The sequence below is a fragment of the Colletotrichum paranaense genome (genome assembly GCF_030867605.1).
Source record: "Colletotrichum paranaense strain IMI 384185 chromosome Unknown Scaffold_11.1, whole genome shotgun sequence".
Classification (NCBI taxonomy): Eukaryota; Fungi; Ascomycota; class Sordariomycetes; order Glomerellales; family Glomerellaceae; genus Colletotrichum; species Colletotrichum paranaense.
The window spans coordinates 1-26,306 of record NW_026848969.1 but is presented as its reverse complement, the minus strand read 5'-3'; the positions used below and the strand labels follow the sequence as shown (position 1 = coordinate 26,306).

Genomic DNA, 26,306 nt, shown 5'->3' with positions numbered 1-26,306 from the left:
TAGTCACCTTTTGCTTTCTCTCATGCAACGAAAGAGTTGCAAGAATCATTCTTGGCAACTGATCTGCCGGTAAACATCAAGTCTGGCCGTGTTTGCCGTCATCGATGGCATTCAGCCTCTATCGGATGTACTCTAACTCGCTTTGAAAGACCTTGGAAGACAAGCTCAAAGCTCCTCTGACCACTGAACCGATAAAGGAGGGACCGTAACTCATTCCTTGAGATCGTTATTTCCCGAGTCTGCCTGAGGACCTTGTCCCTGTCACTGAGAGCTTGAGCGAAAACCAACGAGTCTTCTTCATCACCAACCCTCGAGAATTGAAAGTGTGTTTCAAAGCCGTCTCGTTTGGTTTCTCCTAGTAGGCGAAGGCTCTTCTTCGCCGCACTCCTAGAGGAGAATCGCCACGATGCTGCTTCAGTATCTCCATTCCACGACACGTATACGTTGACGACAGAGCCCTTACCTCTAAAGGCAACTATAGCCGGCTCCTCTGTGGGCGTGCCCGTCCAATTGAATCGGAATCCGCGATAACTTTGGACCAAGTGACCCTCGGGATTTGAGTCGAGGTAGGCGTGAAACAAGACGTCACCATCATTGCTGTACTCCGTTACCGCGCCCGCTTGGCCCCAGTTGATGAAAGCATTTCCATTGGAAAGCAACTGTAAGTTTCCTTGGGTACGGGCCGATAATCCATCCGGAGCGTCGTATGTTTTCAGAGCTTTAGCTGTGCCGTCGGTGTGGTTGAGTTGGTAGATCCGGCCGCGCGAGAATGGGTTCGTCTTGACCGATGCAGAGTGTGCGCCGTTATCAAAGAGCGAAATTACCTCGATAGTTCCATCAGCCGAGCGACTGCGGAACCGTGCGTGATGCTGGTAGCCAAAGACATCTTCCTTGGGAAGGGTAAAGGAAGAACCTCCGTGGAACCCCCCAAGTTGCCAGATGATTTCGCCGTTTGTGCCATTGATCTTGAAAACGGCCGCGGTGTTGCGTGCTGAGACAAGGTAGTTGCCCTCATCATCTTTGTCAACACTGTTGACGTGGAAGTAATTCCAACCATCAGCCTCGGTTTTACCGCCTCCTGGGAGGCCTTCGCCAAAGTCAAGCGCGAATGCGCTGTCTATGAGGCGTTAAATGGGAATTTTCGCAAGATTCATGCTGTCTGTCTGATGACTTACACTTCGGGTCAACGTGGTCAAGACTTTCCCATTCGAATACGACCTCGCCCGTCTCAATGTCAATCTCTGTCATCCCAATCAGCCTTCGAACACCTCCGCCGAGTTCGAGAACACATGAGCAACATACCTTGAAATCCACCCGAAATGATCCAGTTCTGTTCTTGACTTCCTCCCCATGGCTTGAGAGATACGGGCCTAGGGATAGGTGTCTCTATCAAAGCCGTCTTACCATCGACCAGGCGGAACTCATGGCCCGAAACCAACTTGTGCGACCCGACTCGCACCACCTTGGCAACTTCGTAATCAGAACCTATAAGAGTATGATATCCAAACATGCGCCCGTGATGCCCATCAAGGAGGCCTTGGAAACCGCGTAGATATTGTTTCCCGTTCCAAGTATCAGGGCGAAAGTTGGCAACCCAGCCGGCGTAGTAGCCAATACTAGACCATACGAGTTCCCCGTCATCACGGAAGATGTAAGCTCCAGGTTGATTCGGTCCGCTGTTGCCATCCTCAAAGCCGGCATAGGGGGCGACGAAAATGTACCCCTCTTCTACCGAGTCTCGAGCTGGGATGGTGGTGTTAAGCCTCGGAGGAGCGAGGTCAGGTCGGGAGCGAAATTGCCAGTCAGCTGCTATTGATGGCACAAGACCACTCACGGCCATAAATGCAGTGAACGCTTTCATACTGGGACGAGGAATCTTTAGCAGGCTGCAGTAGCCGGCAAGGATATATTTTCCAGCTTCAATGTCACGAAGCAACGCATCAGCATTGAATATCTTGTGCCTTCGTACACTTAAACGTCTCCGACAAGGCAAGTACCCTCTCTCTGGTCCCAATTGCGCCAGAACCCCTCCACGTCAAACGCAAAAGATAGTTCAGATGGCGCAATGCATTCGACGTGCCATTGTCGTGTGTCGTCTCCGTCTTATCCCCGCAGGCTGTAGTCTAGACTCATCCGATGTGAATCCCCAGCAAACCCGATGAACAGCTACCAAGAAGTATGAAAAACGACATTAAGATGTTTACATGTGTCGTGCAGCGATGGTGCTCTTAAGGAATTTGACTGCTTGTGATCCTGGGCTCGCGGCCTCTGTGTCGATATCGCCACTCCTCGATGCGTTGATAACAGGCCTTGGCACCGTCTAGTTGTCCACAGCATGTGGCTCAAGGTAAGGTAGGTGAAGGTATTAGCACCGAACTTCAAATCTACAACGGCCGGAATCGCTTTCTGAAAGCCCAGTTAAGCTCTTCCGTTCAGCGCTTGATATTAGAGTACCCTGGTTGAACCCTTAGGTAAATTCCCAGACTGGAGAGAAGACCGCCAGTACACATGTGTACAGCAGCTAACTCTCTGGCACTGGGACGATGAACCACGAGTTCACAAGTTCCGAACCCTCGAATGCAGGCATTTATTGACAATCGACTCGCTATAATGACGCTAGGCAATGCTAGATGACTCAAAATGACCAAATGATTCCGCCTCACACCACCTAGGCCTCGCAAGCCTCCCCAGTAGACTGAACCGTGCCCAACTTATCATCACACGCAATATCGAACCTCGACTTAACGAGAGCGTTGGACTGGTCAAAACAACAAATCTTTTGCCTCGTCAGTACGTCATTATCCCTTGAGAGAAGTTCATGGTATCTTTAGGGTCAACTTACTCCCTTGCCAAGAGGAGCGCCTCCGGCCGTAGAACATACTCCATTGTCCTCAATCACCTTGTTGCCTACGTCTCGGCAAAGGGAGGTCGTCTTGGCGCTCAGACCCATGGTCACGAAGAGAACGAGTGTTGCGACTGTGGTCTTCATCTTGGCGGTTTCGTTTGGTGGGATGAATGGGTATGTAGTGTTCTTGATAGGCTTACGGCTGGATGGTATGGTGAAGTTTATACGTTGCACAAGCTGTGATGATTTAACAATTAAGACGAACAAGCCCAGAACATGACAACGTGGTTCGTCCAGTTTATATACACCTTTCCATGCCACAAAAAGGTCAAGGCGATGTAAGGCGACTAGCTGACTAGCTGAAGTCAAGCCCAGGCCTGACCTCGAGTCAGTCATGCGCGAGGACGGTGAACCGCCCCATCGGGACGTCTCAGATGTCAGGGCCTGAGACTCCGAAACGGCGACAGCGAGCATCCTGTCCCTGCTACCGCGCGCCATTCCTCACATCGCAATGCTGAAGAACGATTTAGGTTCTACAATTAAGACCCTTGGAACAAGGCGTGTCAGAGTGTTCCAGAACGCCGCGTCGCTTAGGCTGAGTTCGTCGCATTAAACGTGCTCAAAATAAAGTTTAGTCTCCCGACAGATGTCGTGACTCGAGGCATTCGTACACGGTATCCAGCTGGTGAAGGCCCTGCGACACGACTGCAAAAGCTCTCACTGAAGCAACTCATTGAATAGCTTCCGAAGCCAAACAGGTCGAGGTAGTCAATATGTACGATCAAAGGATGGATGTGAACTACAAAAGTCTACAAGCACACTGTTTATCCTAGGCCCGTCTATCAGGGCCATGCAATCCCGCTTCCCTGGGTGGATATCATTCCGTCACTATGCCTTTTATGATTGCCCATGTCCTAAACTGAACCAACACACGCATGCACGTTGCATACTTGAGCCATGTCGCGACGACTATGCGAAATAGCTCTTCCAAAGCACACCTTCCAAATCCTCAAGCTGTTCTGATGTGAAGTACTGTTGAAATGTGAGCCGATGTCCAACACGAGGAACGGGGTAAAATGATGGACTGTACCTTTTGATCCACACTCCAGCTATCTTGTCTTGTCTTCTTGAAGTCGGATAGGATTGATTTGGTAGCCTTACCAACCACGCCAGGGTCACTGGCAGCACGGGTAGCAAGGATTTGGAGCACCTCCGGCATCCAGGACGGCGGCGGCGTCGCGTAGGGGAAGGCCTCGATGAGGGCACCGAGACCCAGTACAGCGGCGTGACGACGCACAATCTGCTTGTTGTTATCGACGGGAGTCTCCGTTCCCGGGAGCTTCCTCTTGGGCATCGGATTGAGCCGAAGTTCGTTTTCGAAGCGTTTCTTGAGGAGATCAATGGTGGGATCGCGAATTTGCTTTGGCGAGCATCGAATCATGCCGGCCAAGGTGGCCGAGGCACAAGACCGGACTTCGAGTTGAGGGTCGGCGAGCATATCGCTGACGGCGTTGAACAGGATGTCCCGTTGCTTCTTTTCAATAAGGAATAGGCGACGGAAGTAAATCACTTGCATGTTGACCATGGATCGCAGCCGCTGGTGCCAGCTCGTGGCAGACTTGCCGATGCGGACCAGTGCATCAATGAAAGCCCCATCTTCACCAATTCTGAAAGGAATGTTCGGTAGATGACGGTAAACGTGGTAGGCGAGCCTCATAAGCTCGGGATCCTCCTTGACGTCCATCATGTGTAGAAGCTGTTCCATGAAAGGCTCGGGGAAGAACGGCATCAACTGGGTGCATTCCTGTGATGACAACGTACTGTCAAGCCATGTCAAGACAGTCTTTGAACCACTGGTGTAGGACGAAGGTGTCTGTTGACCGGGAGTACGCTCATGCCGCCACTTCTCGAGACGATCGAAGATCTCGAGCACAGTCTCAGAAAACTCCTTGCTTGCCTCGTATGGGCGAAGACCGAGAGATGAAGCCGACTTATTGGCTTCTAGCAACTTGTCGACATTCTCGAAAGATTCGTGATAGCGGGTTCGATAGATGGTGGCAATGACACGGCCCATGGCTTCTCTCACTGTCTTGTAGGGGTGATCAATGTGCGAGAGGAAATCTGCGAGGATAGGTTTCTCGTGGCGGAAATGCCAGCCTGAGTCCGTGATGATGAATTCTAGTACCTGGACCTTGCTTGACTCCTTGAAGGCCGCATTGGAAGACATGTCCAGCCGGAAAGAACTCAGTGCATCAACAAGCTCGTGCGACCTACGCGGATCTTTCGGGTCAACCGTAAGATGCAAGCATGAGACCCAGTACTGCAAGTTCTCGGGTGTAAGGTCCTCGTTAAGTACCTTCAGCATCAGAGGCGCGGCAAATCCCCATACTTTATCGCGGAACTCGGGCGGATCATCGCTCGATCCGCAGAGAAGCGCCGCAATGATCTCTGCCGTAGCACGGTGCTGGTGCTTGTCGCTACCATCGCCATAGACTTCAATGGTGAGTTCTTTGACGTCATCGAGCTTGATCGCTGTGCCCCCATAGTGCATGAGATCAAACACGTGCATCAGCATGTACACATTGCCCATACGGAATCTATCAGCGTTCGCATCGCGAGGTTCCTGCTTGAGGTACTCGAAACAGGTCTTCAGCCACTCCTTCGTGATCAGTTGGCCGATCTGCTTTCGGACAGCTGTCTCCGTATCGTCGTAGTCGGTGAAAGGCATAGGTTTCGCACGGGATGCGAGGAACTTCTTGCCCCAAACCAACCATCCAGGATGATCGGAATCGACCATGTACTCTGCGGTCTCGGGACTGCCGGCGAAAGCGTCCAGGTACTTCTGCGTGAAAGCTGCATCGCCTTTGGGGACCTCAATCATGATCTTGTTCCGGTCCTTTTCCTTCTCAAGCAGGTAATTGCGGTAGGTGTGGTCATAAGCTGCACGCATCTCTACAGCTTCGAAAACGCTGGTAAATGCAGCCATGTAGCTGGACCGCAAGCCAGGATGAGTGTCGTTGATACCCTGCGTCACCAAAGCGATGAACTCAGGGGGCGCGACCGTATCGAAGCGCAAGCACATGTTGCTGGCAAAGATTGCGCATCGAGACGCAATCTTCCAGTGAGCTGCTCTGGCCATTTCGGTCAACTCCAAGCCTAGCGCAAGCTTCTTCTTCTCGACACGCTCTCGACGTTGAACAATGAAGTTGTGACGGCTATCGATAGCTTTGGAGCAGTCGTCTGAAGGTCGAATCTTCTCGACAAAGTCTTGGTTGACGATGATCATACGCTCAAAGGGCTTGCCAAAGTCCAGCAGAGGGAAGAGAGCCGTCGCGTTGAGTTGCTGGATGCTGGGCTTATCGATGTTCCCGGCACGAAGGTATAGCTTGAGCGCGTCCGGAGCAAATCTCCAGTCCTTGACCATCGTCCTCAATAAGCTGGTGAAGAATAGGGTATACATGGCGCCCTTGATGCGATCGTGATCAACGTCGTCCAGAGCCACCCGGAGTCTGTCTAGAAGAATTGGAATCACAAGAGGCCGACCGCCAATCAGGGCCTTGAGAGATGAGTCGAGGGCGCTTTGTGCGACACGCCTGACATCAGCGTAAGGCGAAACAGACGACTGGGCGAGATTAAGCAAGAGTTGTTTATCCAGGTCGCTCTTCTGTCGCGCCGATGCGTTGTGTTTGACACGTAGAAGTTGATATGCATCCGCTCGCTTGATCAGCAACGGTCTTGGGTAAACCTTGCGAAGGCCACTGATCTTAAATGCAGAGATGTCGGATTTGTAGAGGCGAAGGTGTCTTTCGAGTGGATGGGCTGACCGCTCGATGCCGACGTCGGTAATCCAGGTTCGATAGGCCGCATATAGCGTCGTGAAGCAAGAGACATCGTCTTCTTGGTTTTGGTTGAGGAATTCGTGACTCCGGCATAGCAGCTGTCCGACGTCTTCTCTTAGCTCATGCAGCTTGTGATAGGCAGGATCTTCGATAGTGAGGAGATATCCAGCATCATAGCGGTATTGAGGTCGCGTTTCCTCGTCCTCGGCCGCCTCGGCAAGAGGATCATCGTCGTTCATTTCCGTGTCGCCTTCGCCGTCGACACTGGAATGACCATTCGGGCTCTCGCCGGAGGCGCGGTGCGCATCGAACAATGTTGCCACTCCCGAGATCACCAACCTGATTTGTTGGAACAATCGGGAGACCTCATCGGACCACTCCTTGTTCTTTCCCGTTCGGCTAACTGGGGGCTTTTCGCTCATTAAGAGATCCAGCTTCTTTGTAGCTGCTTTGGTCTGAGAATCGAACAGCTCCAGGGCAAACTGTACTTCTCCGGCCGAAGGACGATGCCACTTGATTGTGAGGTCAGCCGGAGAGGTTGTCTTTCCCCAGTCGGTGACGTCGAGTCCGCGCTTAATGATGTCGGGCTCATACAAAGCGGTGTCGATGGGATAGGTGTGTGTCAAGTTCAATAGCAGGTGGTGAATGTAGTTGGAAATGTGAATGGTGGGCAAACCACGGCACTTCTCTTGCATGTATTTGGCGATGTCATGGAGCTCGGTCTGATACTTCAAAACCTCATTACCAACATGCACAACAGCCATACCCAGCATGCTTACGTGCCAAACGAGAGCGCGATCTCTCGGCAAGTAGTCAGTACCGCTGCTTCGGTCTGATGCAGCATGATTGAAGTCAATCTCATTTCGAATATTGACAATGAGCATGGGAATGAAGACCTTGAGAGTCTTTTCCGGGTTCACCTTGCAGAGGGCGTTGAGAATCCAGGCCATGGCGTCTCTGGCCTGATGGACGACATGGGTCGAAACGAAGGAGGCGAGCTTCTCGAGTGCCGTGTCGAAAAGCTCAGGGGACAGCGATGCGAAGAGAGGTGAGAGAGCTGCCGGCAACGCGTTAATAACATTGTCTTCCGGCGTGCCCCCCCGGATATGGGACGCATCGGGCAGATTCTCCAACAGTGTAAAGACTTTGCCCAAGAGGGCGATGACGAACTCGCCGAGTCCCGCTGTTGATGATCTAAGGACGTTTGCTTCATCCTCATCGGTAAGTTCAGTTTCGTAGTCCAGTTTGATATCCTGGCCCTCACGCTCCATGCGCTCCATCTCACCCTGAACCCATTGCATGGCCAGGCTGGTGTCGTGGACATAATCGCCGTCCTTGACGAGAGGCACCATGGGAATGCTATAGGCGACACTTTGGAAGAAGTTCAATGTGTACTGCGTCTTGCCCAAGTCGTTGGCATCAATACCAGGAAGGGCAAGAGCCAGAAGAGCAGTAATGTGGCAGCGGAAGCCTTTGGTCTTGGACATGACGTTGGCAATCATTTGCAGGCCGTTCAGACTTGACGTTGTCCGGTGTACTTCAACGAGACCCTGCAAACTTGGGTAAAATCGCTGCAAAGCTCCAGGTAGGATGAGATTGGGCTCGAGGTATGCCAATCCTTGAAGCGACGCGTAATAGTAATGCGCAACTCTGTTACTCTTGGAGAACAGTCCCATGTATGTGACCTCCTTGAGCGCAGACACGAATCGTTGCTTCAAGGCGGGAGTGATCTTGCGATCCTCTGGCGTATCTAGTTCGCCGCTCTTTTCGCGGTTCCAACGAGACACAAAGATATCTGTTAGGTATACTGTAAACTGTCCCAAAAAGGTGGTCCATGATCCCACGTTGGAGGGGTGGTAGAAGGTGTCGATGGCCTCTAAAAGGCCCTCGAGACTCGCCAGAATGGAGCTTTCTTGCTCCAAGCACTTGGGCGACAAGGAGTAGACAATCCACCGGGCAATCATGTAAGCCGTGGGGTATTTCTTCTTGTCCTTCTCGAGATACAGGCCCAAGCCTGACGAGTAGTCGAGAGTCGAGTATGGTGAGTTGGACTGGCCGACCGGAATCTCTGTCAAGCGAAGAATAGCCGTAAAAATCCAATCAGACTGTTCCCTAGTAAAGATGCCGTGGGCATCGAATGATGTATTGGAGGCTTGCAAAAAGTCTCTTGCCATGCGAGAGTAGAGGTCAATGAAGAAGACATCGAAGCTCTTGGATCTCGAGATCAAAGACCACAGGTGGAATAGTGTGGGCATGAACTCTTGCGGCTGGGAGCACGGCACGTTTTCGGGGGCAGCATCGGTGGGAAGTAGTGCGTTGATGGTTCCGACGACAATATAGGCGTTGGAGACATCTGAGGTGCTAAAGTAGGGCAGGAACTCGTCGAGCATTTCTTTGCGGTCCTTGGGATCGAAGTATGTCTGAGCATGGAGGCATAGCTTCCACAACTGCTTTTGGGAGCGGCGCCTGTTTGTCTGGTGTGAAGCCACCTCTGAGGGGAGCACCAGGGCCTTGATCTCGCGCCATAAGGGGCGCCAATCGAGTAGAAGGTCATCGACGGGTTTGAGGTAGTGGTACTTTCTGTACGAGAGAAGTAATGGTCAGCGGCTAGTCTGGTAGGACGAAGAAGAAGCAGGGTTGATTGAGAGGAAGGGTAGGGAGTAGCAGCGCACCTCGTCAAGATGACAACCATGCGCAAGAAGCGGTCGGCAGTACTTGGCTCAAGGCCTGGGGCGAGGCACAGGTGATAGTAGAGCTTGGCCAAGGTTGAGCGAAGCTCTCGCGTCATCTCGAACTTGAGATTCAGCCACCCTGTGAGCTCTCTTGTCCAGTGCAAAGCACCGGGGCTAAAGTCTTCAGCCTTGATGGCGATGTATAGGTGCTTGAGAATACCGGCCAGAGCAGCATCGCGCTGTGATTCCTCTTCGACAGGAAAGGGCAGGTGATTGAAGTAGCTAAATGTGCGGGGGCGGTATCGCTTCTTGTCGTCCTCGTCGTTCTTTGTGTAGGGCGGACCGGGGGAGTTTGATCTTGAGATTGTATCGACGGAGGCGAAGTGGCTGGACAGGTAGTGTGCGGTAGAGGCAGCAGACAAGGCAGCGGCATGGTTGGAGGGTTGCGGCCCCGGTGTCTCGTCCATGGCGGCGATGGCGTCGTGTCGAGGACACTGGACGTTGGGAAGATGGGTGGGAGGTGTTTTGCGACTCTATCGATGAGCGACCGAGCGGAGGGGTAGCAACAATGGGGATGGTCGCACAGGTGCAGCAGGAATCAAGCTCTCCCGCTCCCACACCACAGGCAGGCGAGATGCAATGCAGCTGGGGGCGTCAGCGGACGGGAGGTCGGGTGGTGTCGTCGGTCGCGGGGCGTGCGTTGATCCGGGGGGGTACAGCACGAGATTGGAGGCAAGGCGACGGTTGAAGGTGGACGGATGGGCGGATCCGCGGGTGGATTGGTAGTACGGAGAGGACGTCAGGAAGAAGTCGTAGAGGAGGGGGGTTGTCGCGGACAGCTAGGGCAAATGTCTGATGGCCGCTGGGTATGGTTGTTGTCTATCAATGGTGGTCAATTGCGTCGTTGTGTTGGAAGTCGAACCAATGATGAATAATGGACGATGATGCTGTCTGGGTCGTGTGTCTCCGCAGAACCCCCGTTTGGCTGTCCCAGTCCAGTCTTGGGCGCGTGGGGATATGAGCACCGAAAAGGATACCTGGGACAAGGGGGAAATTGACTAGGACAAGAAGGAGAAGAAGCACGACAAGAACAACAAAAAAAGGGCGTTGGATGGTAATGCAATCTTCTGTTTCCCCAATTCCAAGCAGCCTGGAGAGGAGAAGGAGTAGGAAGAGGAAGAGGAAGAGGAAGAAGGAGAAGGGAAATAAGAAAATAAAAAAAGAGACAGATGCAGACGCAGACAGGATGCAGGTGCAGCGGGTGCAGCTGTGGTCGGAGCGGGAGAGGCAACAGAGGCGGGCACGTACTTCACCGGGGAACGGGTGACGGTATGCGGTCGGCGGCCTTGCAGCATTTGCAGTCAAGCAGCAGTGAGGAAAACTACCTACCTACCTTAATGTGCCAGGTTGGTGTACCTTACCTAGGTACTCGTACCTAAGGTAAGGTAGGTAGGTACGCAGGTAATAATGGACGCAGCGGGAGGGAGTGATGATGCAGCAGAGCAGCAGCCTGGGCCTCACCTTTGCTGGGGAGAGCCGGCGAGGAGACCTCAGCCTGGAAGGTGAGCTCTCAAGTATCTCTCGTGCCAAAGCTGGTGTGGAGATACATCTGATGTCAGAAGACCTGCTCCAGGACCTCATTACGCACCCTTGGCAGCCTTGCCTTGCCTTGCCTCGCTGTTCCTGGTGCCTTAGGTAAGCTTGAGGTCCCCACCTTAGGTTGGCTTCCTCTCTCAGTGACAGCTGCATCCCAGCGCTTGCCGCGATTTCCTTAGTTACTTACCTTGCCTAAAGTGCACTGCGTGACTGCGAAGAGGGCCACCTGAGCGGGGAAAAGGACCCCGAATGGCCCCTCTTTCAGCCTCCAAGTCTCTACATGTATCTCGTCTGCTAACTCAAGCCTGGAACTACTTCTCGAAACCTGCCGCGAGCACTGACTGAGACGGGAAGATGGACCATAAGGGCACAATCCACGCAACTTCAACCATCACCAAACGGACTTCTCTTACCAACACAATCGCGACGCCTCAAGTCCATCTCATCCACTTACGTATACAGACTGTGACGCAGCATGTCCAGTCGAGACTCACTGGTGGACTCGATATTGCGTCGCTGCACTTGCGTTGCTTCAGAGGAGAAAACAGACGCACAACCCGATTGCTCACATGTTACAGCATCACGTTTACGGAGCACCTCACCTACTTCAAGACCTTATTACAGCTCCTCAATGTTTAATCTGTACTCTGTACATCTTATTCCAACTCAAGTATCCGCACTCTGCCATCTCCCATCATGCTCATCGGTCTCTCCAACACAGTTCATCATGGTCAACCTCACCAACGCCAACACGTCGCCTTCATCTTTCTCACGTTACGGATACGGCTGCGACCCTGCAAAAAAGCACAAACCACGCGTTCCAACATGCTGCCATCGTGACGGCAACCTGCATTGCTACCCATGTCTACGTGACTATCCTCGTCGAAATTCACCTGCACCAATCGGTAGGCAAGCATCGACCAACCTGACATGCCCATAGATATACCGAGTATTGGCACCGGTTCGCGGCCAACAGCCTGGAATTGAGGAGGAGCCAAGCACCACTCACCAACTTCTCGCATGCCCATCCGCTCATTAGTCATGCTCAAACAGACAATATCTGCCCACAGACGGGCACGGCGGGGAACCGGCCGAGTGTTACCGGCCCGAACTAGGCCTGTCCGTCTGCAGGCCACTCGCGCCACATCTATCCGTCCTCCTGGCTCTTGCTGCTACTGCTGTGAGCATCATAGACATTGGCCAGGTCAATGCGCTTCTTTTCTCTTCCAGCTCGCCGAAGGCGGCACTCGGAAGACGCAATCATCCACCCCAACACTACGAGCTCACTCTCACTACTCTTGAGGTACCAGAAGCAGCCGTGTTTCACTCTCACAGTGATTGATTCCATCCTTGGGTCCAAATTCTATCACATGAATTCGCGGCCACGTTGTGTCTCGTCTGCCTGCGTCCAGCAAACCATCAATTCAGGGCCTGGACACATCCATTCCTGAGCCCTATCCAAATGGTAATTTCCGTGGGACAAGACTTCCAGCATGCGCGTCAAGATCTTGCTGCCGCTCCCTCAGCCTTCAGGGTCTACGTAGTAGGAGCTGAGCAGGCACAATGTGTCCGGTCGATTATCGTCCCTTGTTGATCAAGTCACGACAAATGCCGAATGCTCCAGATTTTAAGCATTTGATGGCCACTATGCCCCTGCATGACAATTTCGCCTCTGCCCACGCTCAAGGTTGAGGCTGTTCATGCGAGGAACATCCCAACTCACGTTGTCTTCAAAGCCGGACAGCCTATTACCGACCATACTTACTTCATATCTATGGACGGCCATTCGCGATGGGAGACTTAGAAAAAGGCAACGTCTCTACTGGTACCAAAGAGGAGATGAGACCATCCCCTCTCGGCCTATTCATATTTCAGAGCTAAAATACACGATGATATCGGTCCATTCCCTCAGAAATCGTTGGAAGGCACCCTTGCACCTATCCGCACAAGACCCCCAAGACCCCAAGACCCGATGGCATGGCGCCACGCCGGCAGTACCTTCTTAGCTCGCCGCCTCCGTATCGAACCGATGCCCGGCCTCAATTCGGCCCTGCCGATCAAGAATTTTCCAGACCGCTGTTCATCCTCTCTTGCCTTACGTATGGCTCGTTATTCCTACCGAGCAGTGACCAGCCGGTTTGAATCCCAGGAACGAAAGCCCTCAAAAAATACTCAAATCATACGACCGCCCCCTTTTCTTATCACTCCAGTACCGACTCGTTGGCGTGACCCGCAGGGAAGAACCACAGCAAAGGTTGGCTGACTCATCTGCCGCAGACTCTAAATTTAATGTAGGGCCATCCCCGTAGGTTGCCAAAGTACAGTGACGTCGATCATCTGAGCGCCAGGAACCTCGAGCAAGGAATCGCGTCCAAAGGTTGCAACAAAGAACCAATCAGTCGCTTCTCACAACTCATCAATCTCATCAAGAGAACCTCAAAACATTCATTTTACCCATGTCGAATCCATCATAATGGCTGCCGCCGACGAACCAACAAGTCAGTCCGATCCTTTCACTCTCATACTCAGCCTCGCGTACTCACACAATATCGCAGATGTCGTCTCCAAGGCCTCGACCCGAACCAGGGACGAGGGCCAAATCTCAGACGAGCCGCCCCAGAATGCCCTCATGGCCACCCTCTCCCGCACAAAGAGCAGAACCAACACCCTTCTGGAAAAGGTCTCTCTGCGCGAACGCATACATCATTTCACTTTTGCATGGTACACCCTAACGTATGTCTCATGCCACGTCCCGAGCCGACGGCTTCCCATGCAGGCTTACCGGCCTAGGCCCCTCACCCCCTGTATCTCACTGACACCTCCCACACAGCATGTCAACAGGCGGCATCGCCCTGCTCATCGCCGAGACTCCCCATCGATTCCGCGGGCTAGACACGATAGGTCTCATCGTCTTCCTTCTCGACATTGTTCTCATCTTCCTCATCACGTTGGCCCTTTGCCTCCGCTTCTCCTTCTTCCGAAAGACGCCAGCAAAAGCCATCACGCACCCTTCAGAATCCCTCTTTATCCCGACCTTCTTCCTCTCCATCGCTGCCGCCCTTTCCAACATTCAACACTACGCTGTTCCGAAATGTGGTCCATGGCTCATCGTCACCTTGAGAGTGTGTTTCTGGATCTACCTCGTGGTCACCTTCTTCGCCTCCGTCGGCATGTACCACCTCCTCTTCACCGGCCGCAGAAGACTGTCACTAGATAGCATGACTCCGGCCTGGATTCTGCCCATCTTTCCCGTCATGCTATCAGGTACGCTAGCTGGCTTCATGGCCTCCTCGCAGCCGCCAAATCAAGCCGCTGCTATGCTAGGCGCAGGTCTCGCGGCTCAGGGGCTGGGTTTCCTCGTCTCAGCTTTCATGTACGCGACGTATCTGTCCAGACTCATGACCATTGGCCTCCCCGTCCAACGCCCCGGAATGTTCATCGCAGTCGGACCGCCGAGTTTCACCGCCGCAGCCTTGGTAGCCATGGGTGCCAACGTGCCCCGGCTCATCGCTTCCGAGGGATCCATCATCTCCGATTCCCTCCGCGATGCGGCTTATCTGTACGGCATGGAAAATCCAGGCACCGTCGCTTTCGCCGTAAGGGCCGTCGCTCTCTTCACCGCCGTCTTTCTGTGGGGCCTGTCGTTCTGGTTCTTCTCATCCGCCTGTCTCTCTACGATGTTTGGGATGCCCGATCACTCCTTTCACCTCAGCTGGTGGAGTTTCGTATTCCCCAACGTCGGCTTCACCATTGCCACTATCCGCATAGGCGAGGCTTTCGGCAATGAGGGCTTGCTGTGGTTAGCCACGGTGTTCACCATTGCGCTGGTCGCCGTTTGGCTGTTTGTTGGCTTTTGCTGTGCCCGTGCCGTCATCAGGAGAAAGCTCGTATGGCCTGGCCGGGACGAGGACAGCGACTAAGCGACGGGCTTCACAAAGTGTCCCTCATCCGAGGTCTCTACTTTCAGGTTCTCATTCAATCCTAATGAAGACGGTGTGGCAACTTTAGAGCCTCCTCGTCCTGCTAATGACCTACTCTTACCTACTTTAGACTATATACCCCCAGCCAGGCCTTCCTGTACCCTTAGATATTAGCTTGAGACCATTGATTAAAGTACATGTTTATCCAGCTGTTTGCTGTTGGTGTTTCATAAGTATGCTCATGGCCTTTCAAGCCAGACAATGAAACTTGTGTGAACGCAGGTCAAAGAAAACAGTAGCCCAGCTTGAAGACAATGCCTTCTAACACATCGCGCACGTATACGTAGGTAAATAGACACACCGATGAGATTATGTAGTGAGGCATATTAAGCCCTAATGAATGAATACACACGCCGCTTTGGAACACCTTTTCACAAATACTCACGCATTCTGAAATTTCTGAAATTGGGGAACGCTCCTTCCATCGCCAACCCAAGACAACATTCATACTTTCTCATCATTCAACACGGCATCATCGCACAGAGGAACAATGGCCACCCCAGGCTCTCTCTACCCTCCCCCAACCACACCCACCTCCGACTTTGCATACGTGATTACCAACTGCGCCAAAGCCAAGGTCAAGTGGGAAGTTGAGAAGTGCTTCATCTGGCACGGTGACTGGGCGCCCTGCGTCCCGGACGAGGTAAGCAATCAATTGGCTTGTAATAGGTAAGAAACACGCAGACGGACTAATCAGTAGATAGGAAGATGAGGAAATCATCGGCGACCTGCAGTCTGAGGATGGCCATGGCCACCTGCCTTTGAAATTCCCAGGCCCTCTCCCTGATCACTTCGGCACCTCCGTCGTGTGCTACTCTCGTCAGAATCCCGACGGCTCCAAGTACGAGGTCATTAACTCCGCAGTCAACGATCCCAAGCAGAGTATTGCCTTCACTATCCGCCTGGTCGTTGGGAATCATCCGCAGGCTCTTCCCATGACCGGTAACGAGCTTTGCATCTTCCTTCAGATGACAGGCTTCTTCAATCCTAGTTATCGATACAAGGCCGTGGAAAACTATCTGGCCCGTAACGAATGTTACGTTGCTGACCGATCCAAGCATATCTTCTGCAACAATGCAGCGGTCAGTGAGGATGACGAGGAGATCAGAATCGTCAAGTTCGTCGTCGGCCAGGCTGATCCCCTCATTGATTCCATGTCCTTTTTCCTGCCCCTTTGGCTGGAAGCCCACCAGTTCGACGACGTCCTCCGCCGAGACCGCGATATCGAGCGCAAGAAATCTCGCTACAGAAAAGAATTCAGTTTCGAGACGGAAAGGGTTGCTCGCACCTCGGCGTACCTCATGCAGCTCAAGAAAAAGGCTCTTCAGTAAGGGATTGTCATTGGACCTAACCAGTCCTCATGGGATAGTTTTTCTGTTAGTATATGCACTGCTCGCCTCGTTCATATTACTCACACATATGTACGAACCATTGTTCCATTAGAGGATGCATCTAACATCACAGATGACCGTCATCGATACGAGTCTGAGATAACAGATGAGCACTGGAAGGGGGTCGAAGGCTGGAGATATGGCGACGCACGGTCTGAATGGGGGCTCGTAAGTCTGTGTCCTTTCTCAGGTTGAAGAGCGAATGAGTCCATGCTGATTATGCCTAGTCATCACCAAAACGCCATCGGGATAGGACAGCTATCATGGCTTTATCGTTCTTGTACCCAGAATGAACATCTAGCTCAGGAATACAAAGAACTACGCCCAAAAGGCTTTGTTCCTTGCTTGTTATCTTATGATTGTTATAGGTTGCCCAACATGTCGAATGAAGAACGAAAAGCTACCAATTCCAAGGCCGAGACTCCTTTCTTACAGAGTGTGCGAGGCTCCATGACATACCCCACGCCGCCGACTGTATGCTACATTTTAACAACAAGGCATCCGGCCCAAATTCCAAGCTCGTGGAATCCAGTTGTGTAGATCATCATACCTAATATTGTGCTGCACTCTCGACTAGGGCCCTCTTAGACTATTTGATCGATGCACCATTTACTCGGTACTTTTTAAACAGTAAACCCAGAGTTAGGTGTTCACAAATGATGATTTCAGAACAGTTTGATAGGCCACGATTGAACCATGGTCAGAAGGTCTCCCCTACTGCAATCTGCAGTCCTACCCTCGTACTTACTTTGATGCTAGAAAGAGGCTTAAAAACAGGTCAAGCCATTACAAGGTGCCTCGTGACTTGGGTCAATTGGATGAGGGACTTGTCACCGGTGGTCATCCAATATTAGCCTTTCATCACGATCATAGACCCTGAATTGCCCTGGAAGACAAATTTTATTGGCGTATAGATGACATGAACATGCCAGAGACGTCAACCGACCTTGGGAAACATGACATCACTCTTCATGCTTGAGTCACATTGTTTGACTACACCTCATACGCAAGGCTTTAGGTTTGCTTGGCTTACCTGCCAGCAAGAGCCAGGGTCCAGATAAGGGTTCATGAGGCTTTCCAGGCTATCCGAAGTGGCCGACATTCTTGGTCATCATCCCATATGCAGTACGGGGCGTTGAATTCACAAGGCACTTCCGTCATGCGACTCGATGTCAAAAGAAAAGTTTATTTATTATGATGAACAGGTTAAACTGAGATCCATGCGCCGCAGCAGCAGAACCCGGGGTATCTCAAGCAGGCGGTAGAAACGACGCAAACAACACACCCTGAATCATGGCGTACATTACGGAAAATATGACAACTTTGCCGCCAACGTCCCGTCTCTTGCCGTTGGCGCCGTGGTCCAGCAGACAACCGGCAACCCACCAGTACCACACCGCATACCCAGACGCAATCCTAGTGATGATCTGGACATGGTACGTCGTGATCGCCAAGGCGGCAAGCAGAAGTTGGGCAGCGGCCATGGAACCTACTAAAACCGACTTCGTGCCACTCTGCCCTTGTCGCTGCTTCTCCGCCGTCGGACTCCGCGCCAACCCCGAAGGCCTGTTGATGACTTCCCACCCGGACACCATGAGGAGTCCCAGCACCGGCGCGGCAAGAACGAACAGAGGAACGTTCGATAGCGTCCAATAACGGAACAAGCCAACGCCCCTGCGTGATCCAAGATTAGCAAGCGAGAACAGAATCTAGAGGAACCAAGTGACATTCACGATCCCTCAAAACCCAGATCCCACCTCAAATCTCCGCAAGTACCGACCCAAAGCACTTGACGGGGCCCGAGGGAGGGAAGCAGACAGAGGGGGGAGGGGTGACTCAACCATGACCAGACCCATGGCTAGTGTAGGGCTGGAGAGAAATTTTCATTCCTTAAAGAGGAAACGACGGTGAAGCGCAAAGAGTACATACCAGTAATGTTCCTGTACAAAGGAATAGATGCTGGGCACGGTCCGCTCACACCATGCGCGCGCCTCGGATGCGCCGGAACAGTATCGCAGCCAAGCAAGCGCTTGTGGTACAACGGACCCCGTTGCCACGAGGAGCCCGCCTGTGACAGAACCAAACAGAGCCGCAATATTTTTCAGGCTCATAGGGCTGGCCAGCAGCGGGGGCAGGATCATTAGACACTCGACGGCGAAGGGGAGGCCGTTCAGGAGGCCGTTTGACCGAGAGGCCGTCGCGAGACCAAAGATGGCGCCGGCCAAGATCTGAGCTGTGACCCATGGAAACGACCCCTTAGTGGAGGTCGACGCGGATGCGAGCACGTAGTAGCCGGCGAAAGAGAAGAAGGCGCAAAGACTCTCTGCGTAGGGTGCCGAAAGGAATAGGCCAGCCGGAGACAAGATGTGGAGCAAGGCGGACAGGAATGCCAATCGAGGTCGAGTAAAGAGCTTGATAGTTAGCTCGTACAGTATGAGAGCGGCGAATAGATGAGCTACGTGAGCGATCACGATGCTGAAGGCAGCTTCCGACGCGCCGGTTTCATCGCCCTCGAAGCCAAGCAGGCGCGCGACCCGGATCAGGCCCGAGACGACGAGTGGCAGACCAGCGTTGAAAGCCCACTCCTGTTCGAACACGTAGCCGCGTCTGGCGGATTGAGTGAAGTAGAGAGCGTCCCAGCGCGTCAGGCGGGTGACGAGGGAGACGTCGGACTCATTGCGCTGGAGCATCAAGGTCGTCGAAGTATCGTAAGATGGCGCCGCGGCGCTGCCGAGGGCGATGGCCAGTAGGAGGGCCTTCCAGGCGACGAAAGCGGTGATCAAGGTCTGACGGGGTTGAGAGTCATGGCGGGAGAACATGATTGTGATGACGTCGGGCAAAATCGAGGTGAGGTTGAGGAGCGGGAGATGCCGCGATTCCGGGCGCGAGTAAAGGTCCGCGAAGTGCCAAGGCGGCGGGACTTGTAACGACCACAAGTTGACAACGGACAAAAAGTGTGGCAAGAGATCCACTGCAGGGAAACTCTGAGAGGGAAGACAAAGTTTGAATGCCGTGTTGGTAATGATAGTTGTGGATGAACTTTTGGCTGGCGTTGCCTTTACCTTGACATTGCCGTTTGTCTCGTTGGACGGGAGGACTTGAGGTGAGGTTCAACGGAGTGGGAGCTTTAGGCGCGTCGGAATGGGCGGGAGCAACTGTGGCCAATTGCAACCGCCGAGTGACCTCGGTGAGCCGGCTCCGTCGGTGGCTCGGTGTACGGCGATAATGCACAGACCACCTGCGACTCTTTTTTTTTTTCTGGGGTTCGGATTTTCTTTTTCCTCTCTTCTCTCTGTTTAGTATGGAGTATGGCTTTGGCTACTGTATACCGTAGTCTCTGAGCGAGTTTAGGGTTGGAAAGGTAGGTAATACTGTTTGATCCGTTTGACAGACTTTACCTAAGAAGACATCCCGCCGAGGCGGAGTTCGGGGTCAGCACAATGCGAGCGGGTCTCGATCCCATCTAAACATTGACGATGTGGACGAGACGAAAATTTCTTCCTCCATTTTTTCAGCCCTTTTTGTTTTTCTTTCTTCTCGAAGCGTTCCAAACGTCTGTCTTCATGGGACGAGCCGTTGATTGCGGATGCCAGTGTCCACCTGGCTGTCAAGCCTTGAAGATGAACCGGGACTCAAAACTCCAAGACCATGTCGCCCTTGCCTGGTTACCAGGATTGTAATTAGCGGAAACCAGTACATAGACTGCCCCTCTCAATTCCAACCTCCTTTTACCCCTGTGCTCCTCTCCGCAGCAGTGTAGAGCCTGTACTCCAGGGCTCCAGGGCATTGAATAGCGGAGAGCCCGCTCAGCCCACGGCGCAGTGAGCACAAGTTTGGTGGACTCTGGCCGCATCAGGATCAGTGTGCGATGAAGGTGTGGCGAAGTCTCGGACCAGGTTCCACTGAACAGGGCTCGTCCAGGGCCGCCCGTGGGCAATGGGGAGAAGCTGGAACCTCTTACAGGAGAGCTTCATCCCCTGAATTTGCCGCCCCGTGTCTTTCTTCCCCTGAGATTCCCTCGACTGCATTCCAGCTTGACAAGAGTGAAATGAAGAGAATCTCGTCCATACGGAGTAATAGGTGCTCATTGCTCAAGAACCTACACAGCCTAGTCTCGGTTTGGCGACGGGATGCATGCTAAGACCAAGGTGGGCCGCACCACCTTGAATGGCAAAATGGATCGGGCCATGGGTTCAAGGGAGGATGAGGCTGGCTGGATATTGGCCTGTCCCCTTAATCTGATGTCTACACTAGGTACTTATCTAATCTATGTATTAATCGTCCGTTGTTGATGCATTTGCTTACCGCCATATGCTGACTGAAGGTGGTCGCAGTACGCCCAGGACGGAAAGACGGAGTACTAGGCATGAACGTGCAGACAGCCATTCATCGTGCAGACCGACAGAAAAAAGACCCGACCATGGATGCAGACGAGCAGCCACCATGATTATTTTCAATGACTTGTGTGCTTGGAAAAGGCCCAAACTTGTCCAATGAGCCAAGTCCCGGTAGATCCGCTGCACTCCAGCCAGCACGGTATGCGCAAAGGTGGAGGAGGGCGGGCTGGCGGCTGGTCCAGATTCCTTTTTTGTCACTTGACGTTTACCAAGATCCAGCCCAGCTCGCGCTTGATGGTTGAGTGGTCTTTCAGATGGACGGCGCCTTGAAGCATGTGCAAATGCAAGTTAGGCAGTACCATCCATATCTGGAGGTAAGGTAACGCAGGGAAAGGAAAAGGGGCAAGCTGCATGTGACTGAGACCATCGCTCACATCTACCTTACCTTGAGGTATAGTGTGTCAGGCGCATCTGCATAAGGTACTATATGTACTGTGGTATCTGTGAGTGAGGTACTTGGGCGTTAGGAAGGAAGAAAGGAATTCCTAGGGCTGCGAGGAGGTGCCTGACAGATTGGACATTGACATCCCGTGGGGACATGGTGACATGTTCATGGCGGGACGAGGAAAGAAAGATCCAAAGATGGGAAATGGGAAACAAGGTGGGAAGGTGACATTCCGTCCAGCAAGGCAGGTCGGCCCCGGTTCTTTTGGCAGATCGGCATCGGAGCGGAAAGCACCACTACACCGTTCCTCCGCCCTCGCTTTCCCTAGGTACCTTGGGTAAAGAACCCTTTCTCGTCGTGCCGTCCTCGCTTCTTTCCTCACTCGAGCTTGTAGCCTGGCAGGGCTTCTCCGAGGAGGCACAGGCAGTTCGGGTCCTTCCAAAAGTAAAGATTCACTATCGGATACTACCAAGTACCTGAGTTGGGTAAAGGACGTGAACGTTGAATGTTTGCGAGCCGAAGCTAAAAGTCATATGCACCTTGCGTTTACATAAGCCCACTCCGTACCGCAACAGGCAATTCGCAGCCGGAACCGGCCGTGAGCAGCCGGAGCTGGGACTTGGCCTGTGGTTGACAAAGGGAAGGTTGAGAGGCTGAGCAGTCATTGTTTGCTTTTGTTTCACATGGCGTCCCTTGCTCCCCTTCAAGCACAGAACTCACTACCTACCGCAGTACGACAGAACACAACAGGATGACGAACCCCTCCAACCTTGTTCTCAGCTCCAGCACGCTCAGGTGTCTTTGTCTGACCTCTGAGAGAGAGAAGTACTCGACTCTATTGCGGGCGGCCCTGAACGTCGTTGCTAACACTACCAAGAGACACAGCCAGTTTCCGACTTTCCTTTTAAGCTTCGCATCCATGGGCACCCTTGGCCCTTGAGAAGCTGTCACCAGACTGTCAATCCGCGTCCGTTCGGCATCGCTGGCAGCCACCGGATTGGCCATTGCGTCTGGACCCCTGACCTTCACTTCCTGGTTGACTGCTTTCGCGCCCGTTTCAGAGAGCAACGAACGCCTTGTTTATGTACGGATACTTCCAGGCCACGTTAGTGGTGTTCTCATAGGGCGGGCACTGAGAAGCTACAGGGCACTGCAAGCCACACAGTCCTCTCTGCAGCAACGTCTACTGCGTAAGAACGCCCGCTGCCAGATCCCAGGTTGTTCGGTATCACAGCTTGGATTTTGCACTGTGGCAGCCAAGCTGCTCCGAATATCTCATCGGGAACCTTGGCTCCGTCTGTGACACCAATCCCTTAGCGATAGGGCGCTTGGTGCTGTCGAGTGACCCCAGATCATGGTTTCGGAGAATGGAGATCATGGCGGTACTTTGTGCCTGGTGCTTCCCTTACAGCCGCACTTGCTTGCGGAAGCCAACGATGGATGACATGGAGCATCACCCGCAATCTCGAGTGGGGCACACGTAATAGCGAGGAATCCAATCGCTGGGCTGAGCTGACCGGCTTCAGTGATCAGCATGCCTATCATCACCGCTCGACTAATTGATGCCTGGGCCGATTCGCGACTTCGCCGGCGACAATCTCGCAACTGTTACACAGCTCATGGTGTCGATGCAGGACCTTTGGGCACTCGGCGGAGACAATACCCGAATACGTACGCTGGGGCCCTGGATCTCACCGCTGTTCCATATCTTGAACTGTCTTGGAATGGCCTGTTGCTACTCGACGATCGATGTAGAGGCGTTGGTGTTGCATCGCGGCATCTCGTTCGACGACTGAACGAATCGAATCGACACTGAGGCACCGCCGCCAATCTTGCAGACCCAAATCCGAGAGTGCCATGCGCCTTTACCATCTCGCAGGATGCAGCGATTACCCCCACCTAGTCAAGCGAACTTGTCCCTCTTGTCTATCATCTATCTAGGCACTACCTAGGTATCTAAACTTGTCCCGGCTGCTTTCCTTGCTGCAACATTGGCAAGACAATTCGCGGCAGTAGTTCCTCCTAATCAACTTTTTCAGTTCAGTCGAGAGTTGAGACTCAAGAACCAGAGCGCCAGAGCTGGTCTTGATCACCTAAACCAGCTCTACCGTCCGAGGAAACTAACAGCCATTCCGCCCAACACGTCATGGCCCAAGTGCAGGTACAGCGTGGCCAGACAATTGTTGTTCAGACGGTTCCAATCAGCCGGGCTCGTTAGACCCGAAGACACATTGAGTGCATTTAGTAGGCGTTGCAGGTAGTTTCTGTTTCTCCGAGAAGCTTTGGTTACGATAGCGCGAAACAAGCGCTGGAAACGAAACAAACAGACTTACACATGCCATGGACTCGACATCACTGCTTCTGAGCAACAGCAGTCGGCCTTCAACGTGTCACGGTTAGGGCAGCCTCGGCGTGCGTCCAGAGTTCGTCAGGTGCAGTAGGGGCAGAAGGTGCGGACGCCTATCGTGGATTCGGGGGACGGTCTGATCTAGGGCTTCCATCGGCTCGAGACGTATCACGCCGTGGCTGCGACTGCGTAGAAAGGCTAACCCTTCATCTGTGACGGCGCCCGTCTCCCGTAACCCGTCCCTACTTCTGGGCGGTGTTCTCGACCACGGTTCCAGGTTGATCGCCGGCCCAAATCAGCGGCTGCTAAGCCTGGGTGCTTGGGTATAGGCCGAGCATAGGTATGTTACGGTTAATCTTCATGAGGTGCTCCGACGAGTGTGATTCACCCGCCACAACAGACACCCTGTGGCACTTGCACAGTGAAGAACAAGAAGAGGGAGAAGGACTAGGACCACATCTTCCCACCTCTGAACGCACACAGACGCACTATCCGTTGACACAGCTGCACATAATTACCTATAGCTTGCGCATCTTGGGATGCCCAGTCCTGTGGCATGTGGGCATCCCCTTTTGTGGGAGGGAAGATGAACCCTCGTACCCTGCCAGACCAGCTTGCAAGGGAGACCCGAGTTAGCCGTCTATCCAATCTGAGTACGACCCCACCATACCTCACCCACGCGAGACTGCAGCCGGCGTGTGCCTGCCCTTTACTGGCCTAGCGCCCGATCGCAGCGGCAGACTGGGCTCCAGTGATCCAGATGGTCAGTCTTGGAGAGAACATCTGACTGACACCAACAATGTGCCTTGAAAGTCGGCGCCTTTGCGGTCTCTGAGAGTGGTCTGACACACGGAGCATCTGCCGCCTTTTCGCCTATTCAACGGGATTGAGATGAGGCCAGCTTTCTCACCGATGACGGATGAACGGAGTTGGGGTCGGGATTGTTGCTTCGCCGTCCTTCTCACCAACGCCTTGCGAATCGAATGCGCATCGACGATTCCCGAAATGTTGGTTCCCCTGGCTTTCCTAGTCGGGAGGTTCACCAGCAGCCCACACTTCATTTGGCTGGACTCGGGATAACCCTTCCCGCGGCGGGAGGGGGGGAGGAGACGCGCAACTGGTACTGGAGCCAACTGATTATAGCTGCGCTACCATGGTGGTCTCCAGCTGGCCGGACGAGAAACTAGACGACGTGGTTGTAAACCACCCTTCCGGGCACCTCCCCCTCGGCAGCCGTGTTTTACAGGCAAAGTTATGTGATAGGATTGAGAGTTCTTCCGGCAAGCCTCAGACGAGGGGAAACCGGAAAGGCTGAAGATTTGGACCAGCCATCCATCTCTGGAGGTTCAGCCCTTACCGGCGACACCCATCAAACACTACGCAAACACAAACACAGTTTGCTGTCTGTCATCATCTTGCAACACAGATGCAAGAAGAGTGTTCTCTGGATACAGGAGTTCAGCAAAGAAGCGAGGCAAGTTTCTAGCCAGACGCACAGAAGGAGCTGATACTCAGAGAGAGGCTTGTGGCCATCAGCACTGGTCTGGAGCTGGCCCCTCCTCCGTCAGGGAGCTCGTCACTAACGGTCCACGAAGAAGCGGTGCAATGGGCAAACGGTCGGAGAGGGAACCCCGTCCCGTCCGATCTAGGGTCTCGCAGTTCGCCGACGAGCCGATGCAAAGACGATGTGGGGGCGGCAGTCGCTACCCTGTCAGTCTTTGTGTATGTACTCCGTAATGGTCTGGTAAAGCCAGGCTGAAGTTGCAGCACAAAATTGCACAGCACATTCCGCAAAAGACTGGGTCTGACGACCCCATATCGAAACGGCCGAGCTGGATGTCCACTAACCAAAGCAGCCAAAAGCCACGATGCCAGGCTGGGCTGATGAATATGCCAACTACCTACCTACGGAAAGCAATGCCCATCTAGTTACGCGTCAGTAGCAGAGGCAGCTAAACAGGGTGTTGTGGTATGATGCAGAGGAGAGGAACCGTAGGGAGGTGGGGCCTTTCCGGTTCCCACCACGGCACGGGTTTGACCATATGGACGTCGTCACCACGTTAGCGGATGCTCCATTGTTAGCGGTCTTTTCATGGACGGGGCCTGAGTTGGATGAGATATACATAGTATGAGAGAGAGAAGCCGAAAAAAGGAGAATATCCATGATTTCATTCGATGCTTCCTGGCTTGCTTGGCCTGCTTGGGGCTTTCGATGGCCAGTACGGTAGAACTGTGAAGTTTCCACCGTAGCTCAGCACACGAAGGGGCATGGGGCTATGAGTGTGTACCGGTAGAATATACTCCGTACAGTAGTTGGAAAGAAGTGTTTGCCAGAGGCAGCGAGGTTTTACGAATTACCAACATTCCTGGTCTTCCACGATGCTTCCCCTGAATTTCCGCTTTGAGGGGATTTGCGAAAGTACGTATTTGCAAGTGCACTTCCAAGGGGGACAGCAAGTACCGCTCTTGCCCCAAGAGAGTCAGAACAGACTGGGTCTGGGAGCACTGGCAGCGCATATGTCAGACTTAGCTCACTGACTGTGTCGGGTTAAGGTGCCTAAGTACCTACGCAGTACGTAAGCTACAGTGTCCAATTTGTACTTGGTTGCACAAGTTCACAACAGAAACAGCCGGAATTCGCCTCCCACCTCAGTGCCCCGTCGCGCCCAGGGCAGAAGGCTCAGTACCTGTATCCATAAGGTAGGTAGGTGCCCGTACCGAGCAGCAGCACCGCTCCTGGCTCATACTTTGATTGGGCGCCTTAAGGTTCCTTCCCCCCTTCCCCCCCTGCTTACGCTCCTTCTGGGCAGCCCGGTTCATTTGGACATCGTCACTTCCTCCTGAGAATCGAATT

General features: G+C 53.2%; 7 protein-coding genes across 7 annotated transcripts; 3 read left to right on the top strand and 4 right to left on the bottom strand.

Annotated features, from left to right (window-relative positions):
- Positions 1-98: 98 nt before the first annotated feature.
- Positions 99-1,960, bottom strand: CPAR01_12327 (uncharacterized protein; the record flags this gene model as incomplete). Its single annotated transcript, XM_060496584.1, has 3 exons — positions 99-1,117; positions 1,176-1,241; positions 1,303-1,960. Coding segments are annotated over 3 exons (1,743 nt in total), but the record flags the coding sequence as incomplete, so codon positions are not given.
- A 708-nt stretch (positions 1,961-2,668) lies between these two features.
- Positions 2,669-2,989, bottom strand: CPAR01_12326 (uncharacterized protein; the record flags this gene model as incomplete). The annotated part of the gene is made up of 2 exons (XM_060496583.1): positions 2,669-2,776; positions 2,843-2,989. 2 exons carry the CDS (start codon positions 2,987-2,989, stop codon positions 2,669-2,671), a joined length of 255 nt encoding a protein of 84 aa, XP_060344116.1.
- Positions 2,990-3,814: 825 nt separating this feature from the next.
- Positions 3,815-9,823, bottom strand: CPAR01_12325 (GPI mannosyltransferase; the record flags this gene model as incomplete). The annotated part of the gene is made up of 3 exons (XM_060496582.1): positions 3,815-3,877; positions 3,936-9,264; positions 9,357-9,823. The coding sequence occupies 3 exons, from the start codon at positions 9,821-9,823 to the stop codon at positions 3,815-3,817; spliced, it is 5,859 nt and encodes a 1,952-aa protein (XP_060344115.1).
- Positions 9,824-11,972: 2,149 nt separating this feature from the next.
- CPAR01_12324 (uncharacterized protein) lies at positions 11,973-12,254 on the top strand (the record flags this gene model as incomplete). The annotated part of the gene is made up of 1 exon (XM_060496581.1): positions 11,973-12,254. The coding sequence occupies one exon, from the start codon at positions 11,973-11,975 to the stop codon at positions 12,252-12,254; it is 282 nt and encodes a 93-aa protein (XP_060344114.1).
- A 1,171-nt stretch (positions 12,255-13,425) lies between these two features.
- On the top strand, positions 13,426-14,872 carry CPAR01_12323 (C4-dicarboxylate transporter/malic acid transporter; the record flags this gene model as incomplete). Its single annotated transcript, XM_060496580.1, has 2 exons — positions 13,426-13,685; positions 13,783-14,872. The coding sequence occupies 2 exons, from the start codon at positions 13,426-13,428 to the stop codon at positions 14,870-14,872; spliced, it is 1,350 nt and encodes a 449-aa protein (XP_060344113.1).
- A 550-nt stretch (positions 14,873-15,422) lies between these two features.
- Positions 15,423-16,263, top strand: CPAR01_12322 (uncharacterized protein; the record flags this gene model as incomplete). Its single annotated transcript, XM_060496579.1, has 2 exons — positions 15,423-15,575; positions 15,637-16,263. The coding sequence occupies 2 exons, from the start codon at positions 15,423-15,425 to the stop codon at positions 16,261-16,263; spliced, it is 780 nt and encodes a 259-aa protein (XP_060344112.1).
- A 1,310-nt stretch (positions 16,264-17,573) lies between these two features.
- Positions 17,574-19,142, bottom strand: CPAR01_12321 (mannosyltransferase; the record flags this gene model as incomplete). Its single annotated transcript, XM_060496578.1, has 3 exons — positions 17,574-17,997; positions 18,100-18,192; positions 18,253-19,142. 3 exons carry the CDS (start codon positions 19,140-19,142, stop codon positions 17,574-17,576), a joined length of 1,407 nt encoding a protein of 468 aa, XP_060344111.1.
- Between the last annotated feature and the right edge of the window lie 7,164 nt (positions 19,143-26,306).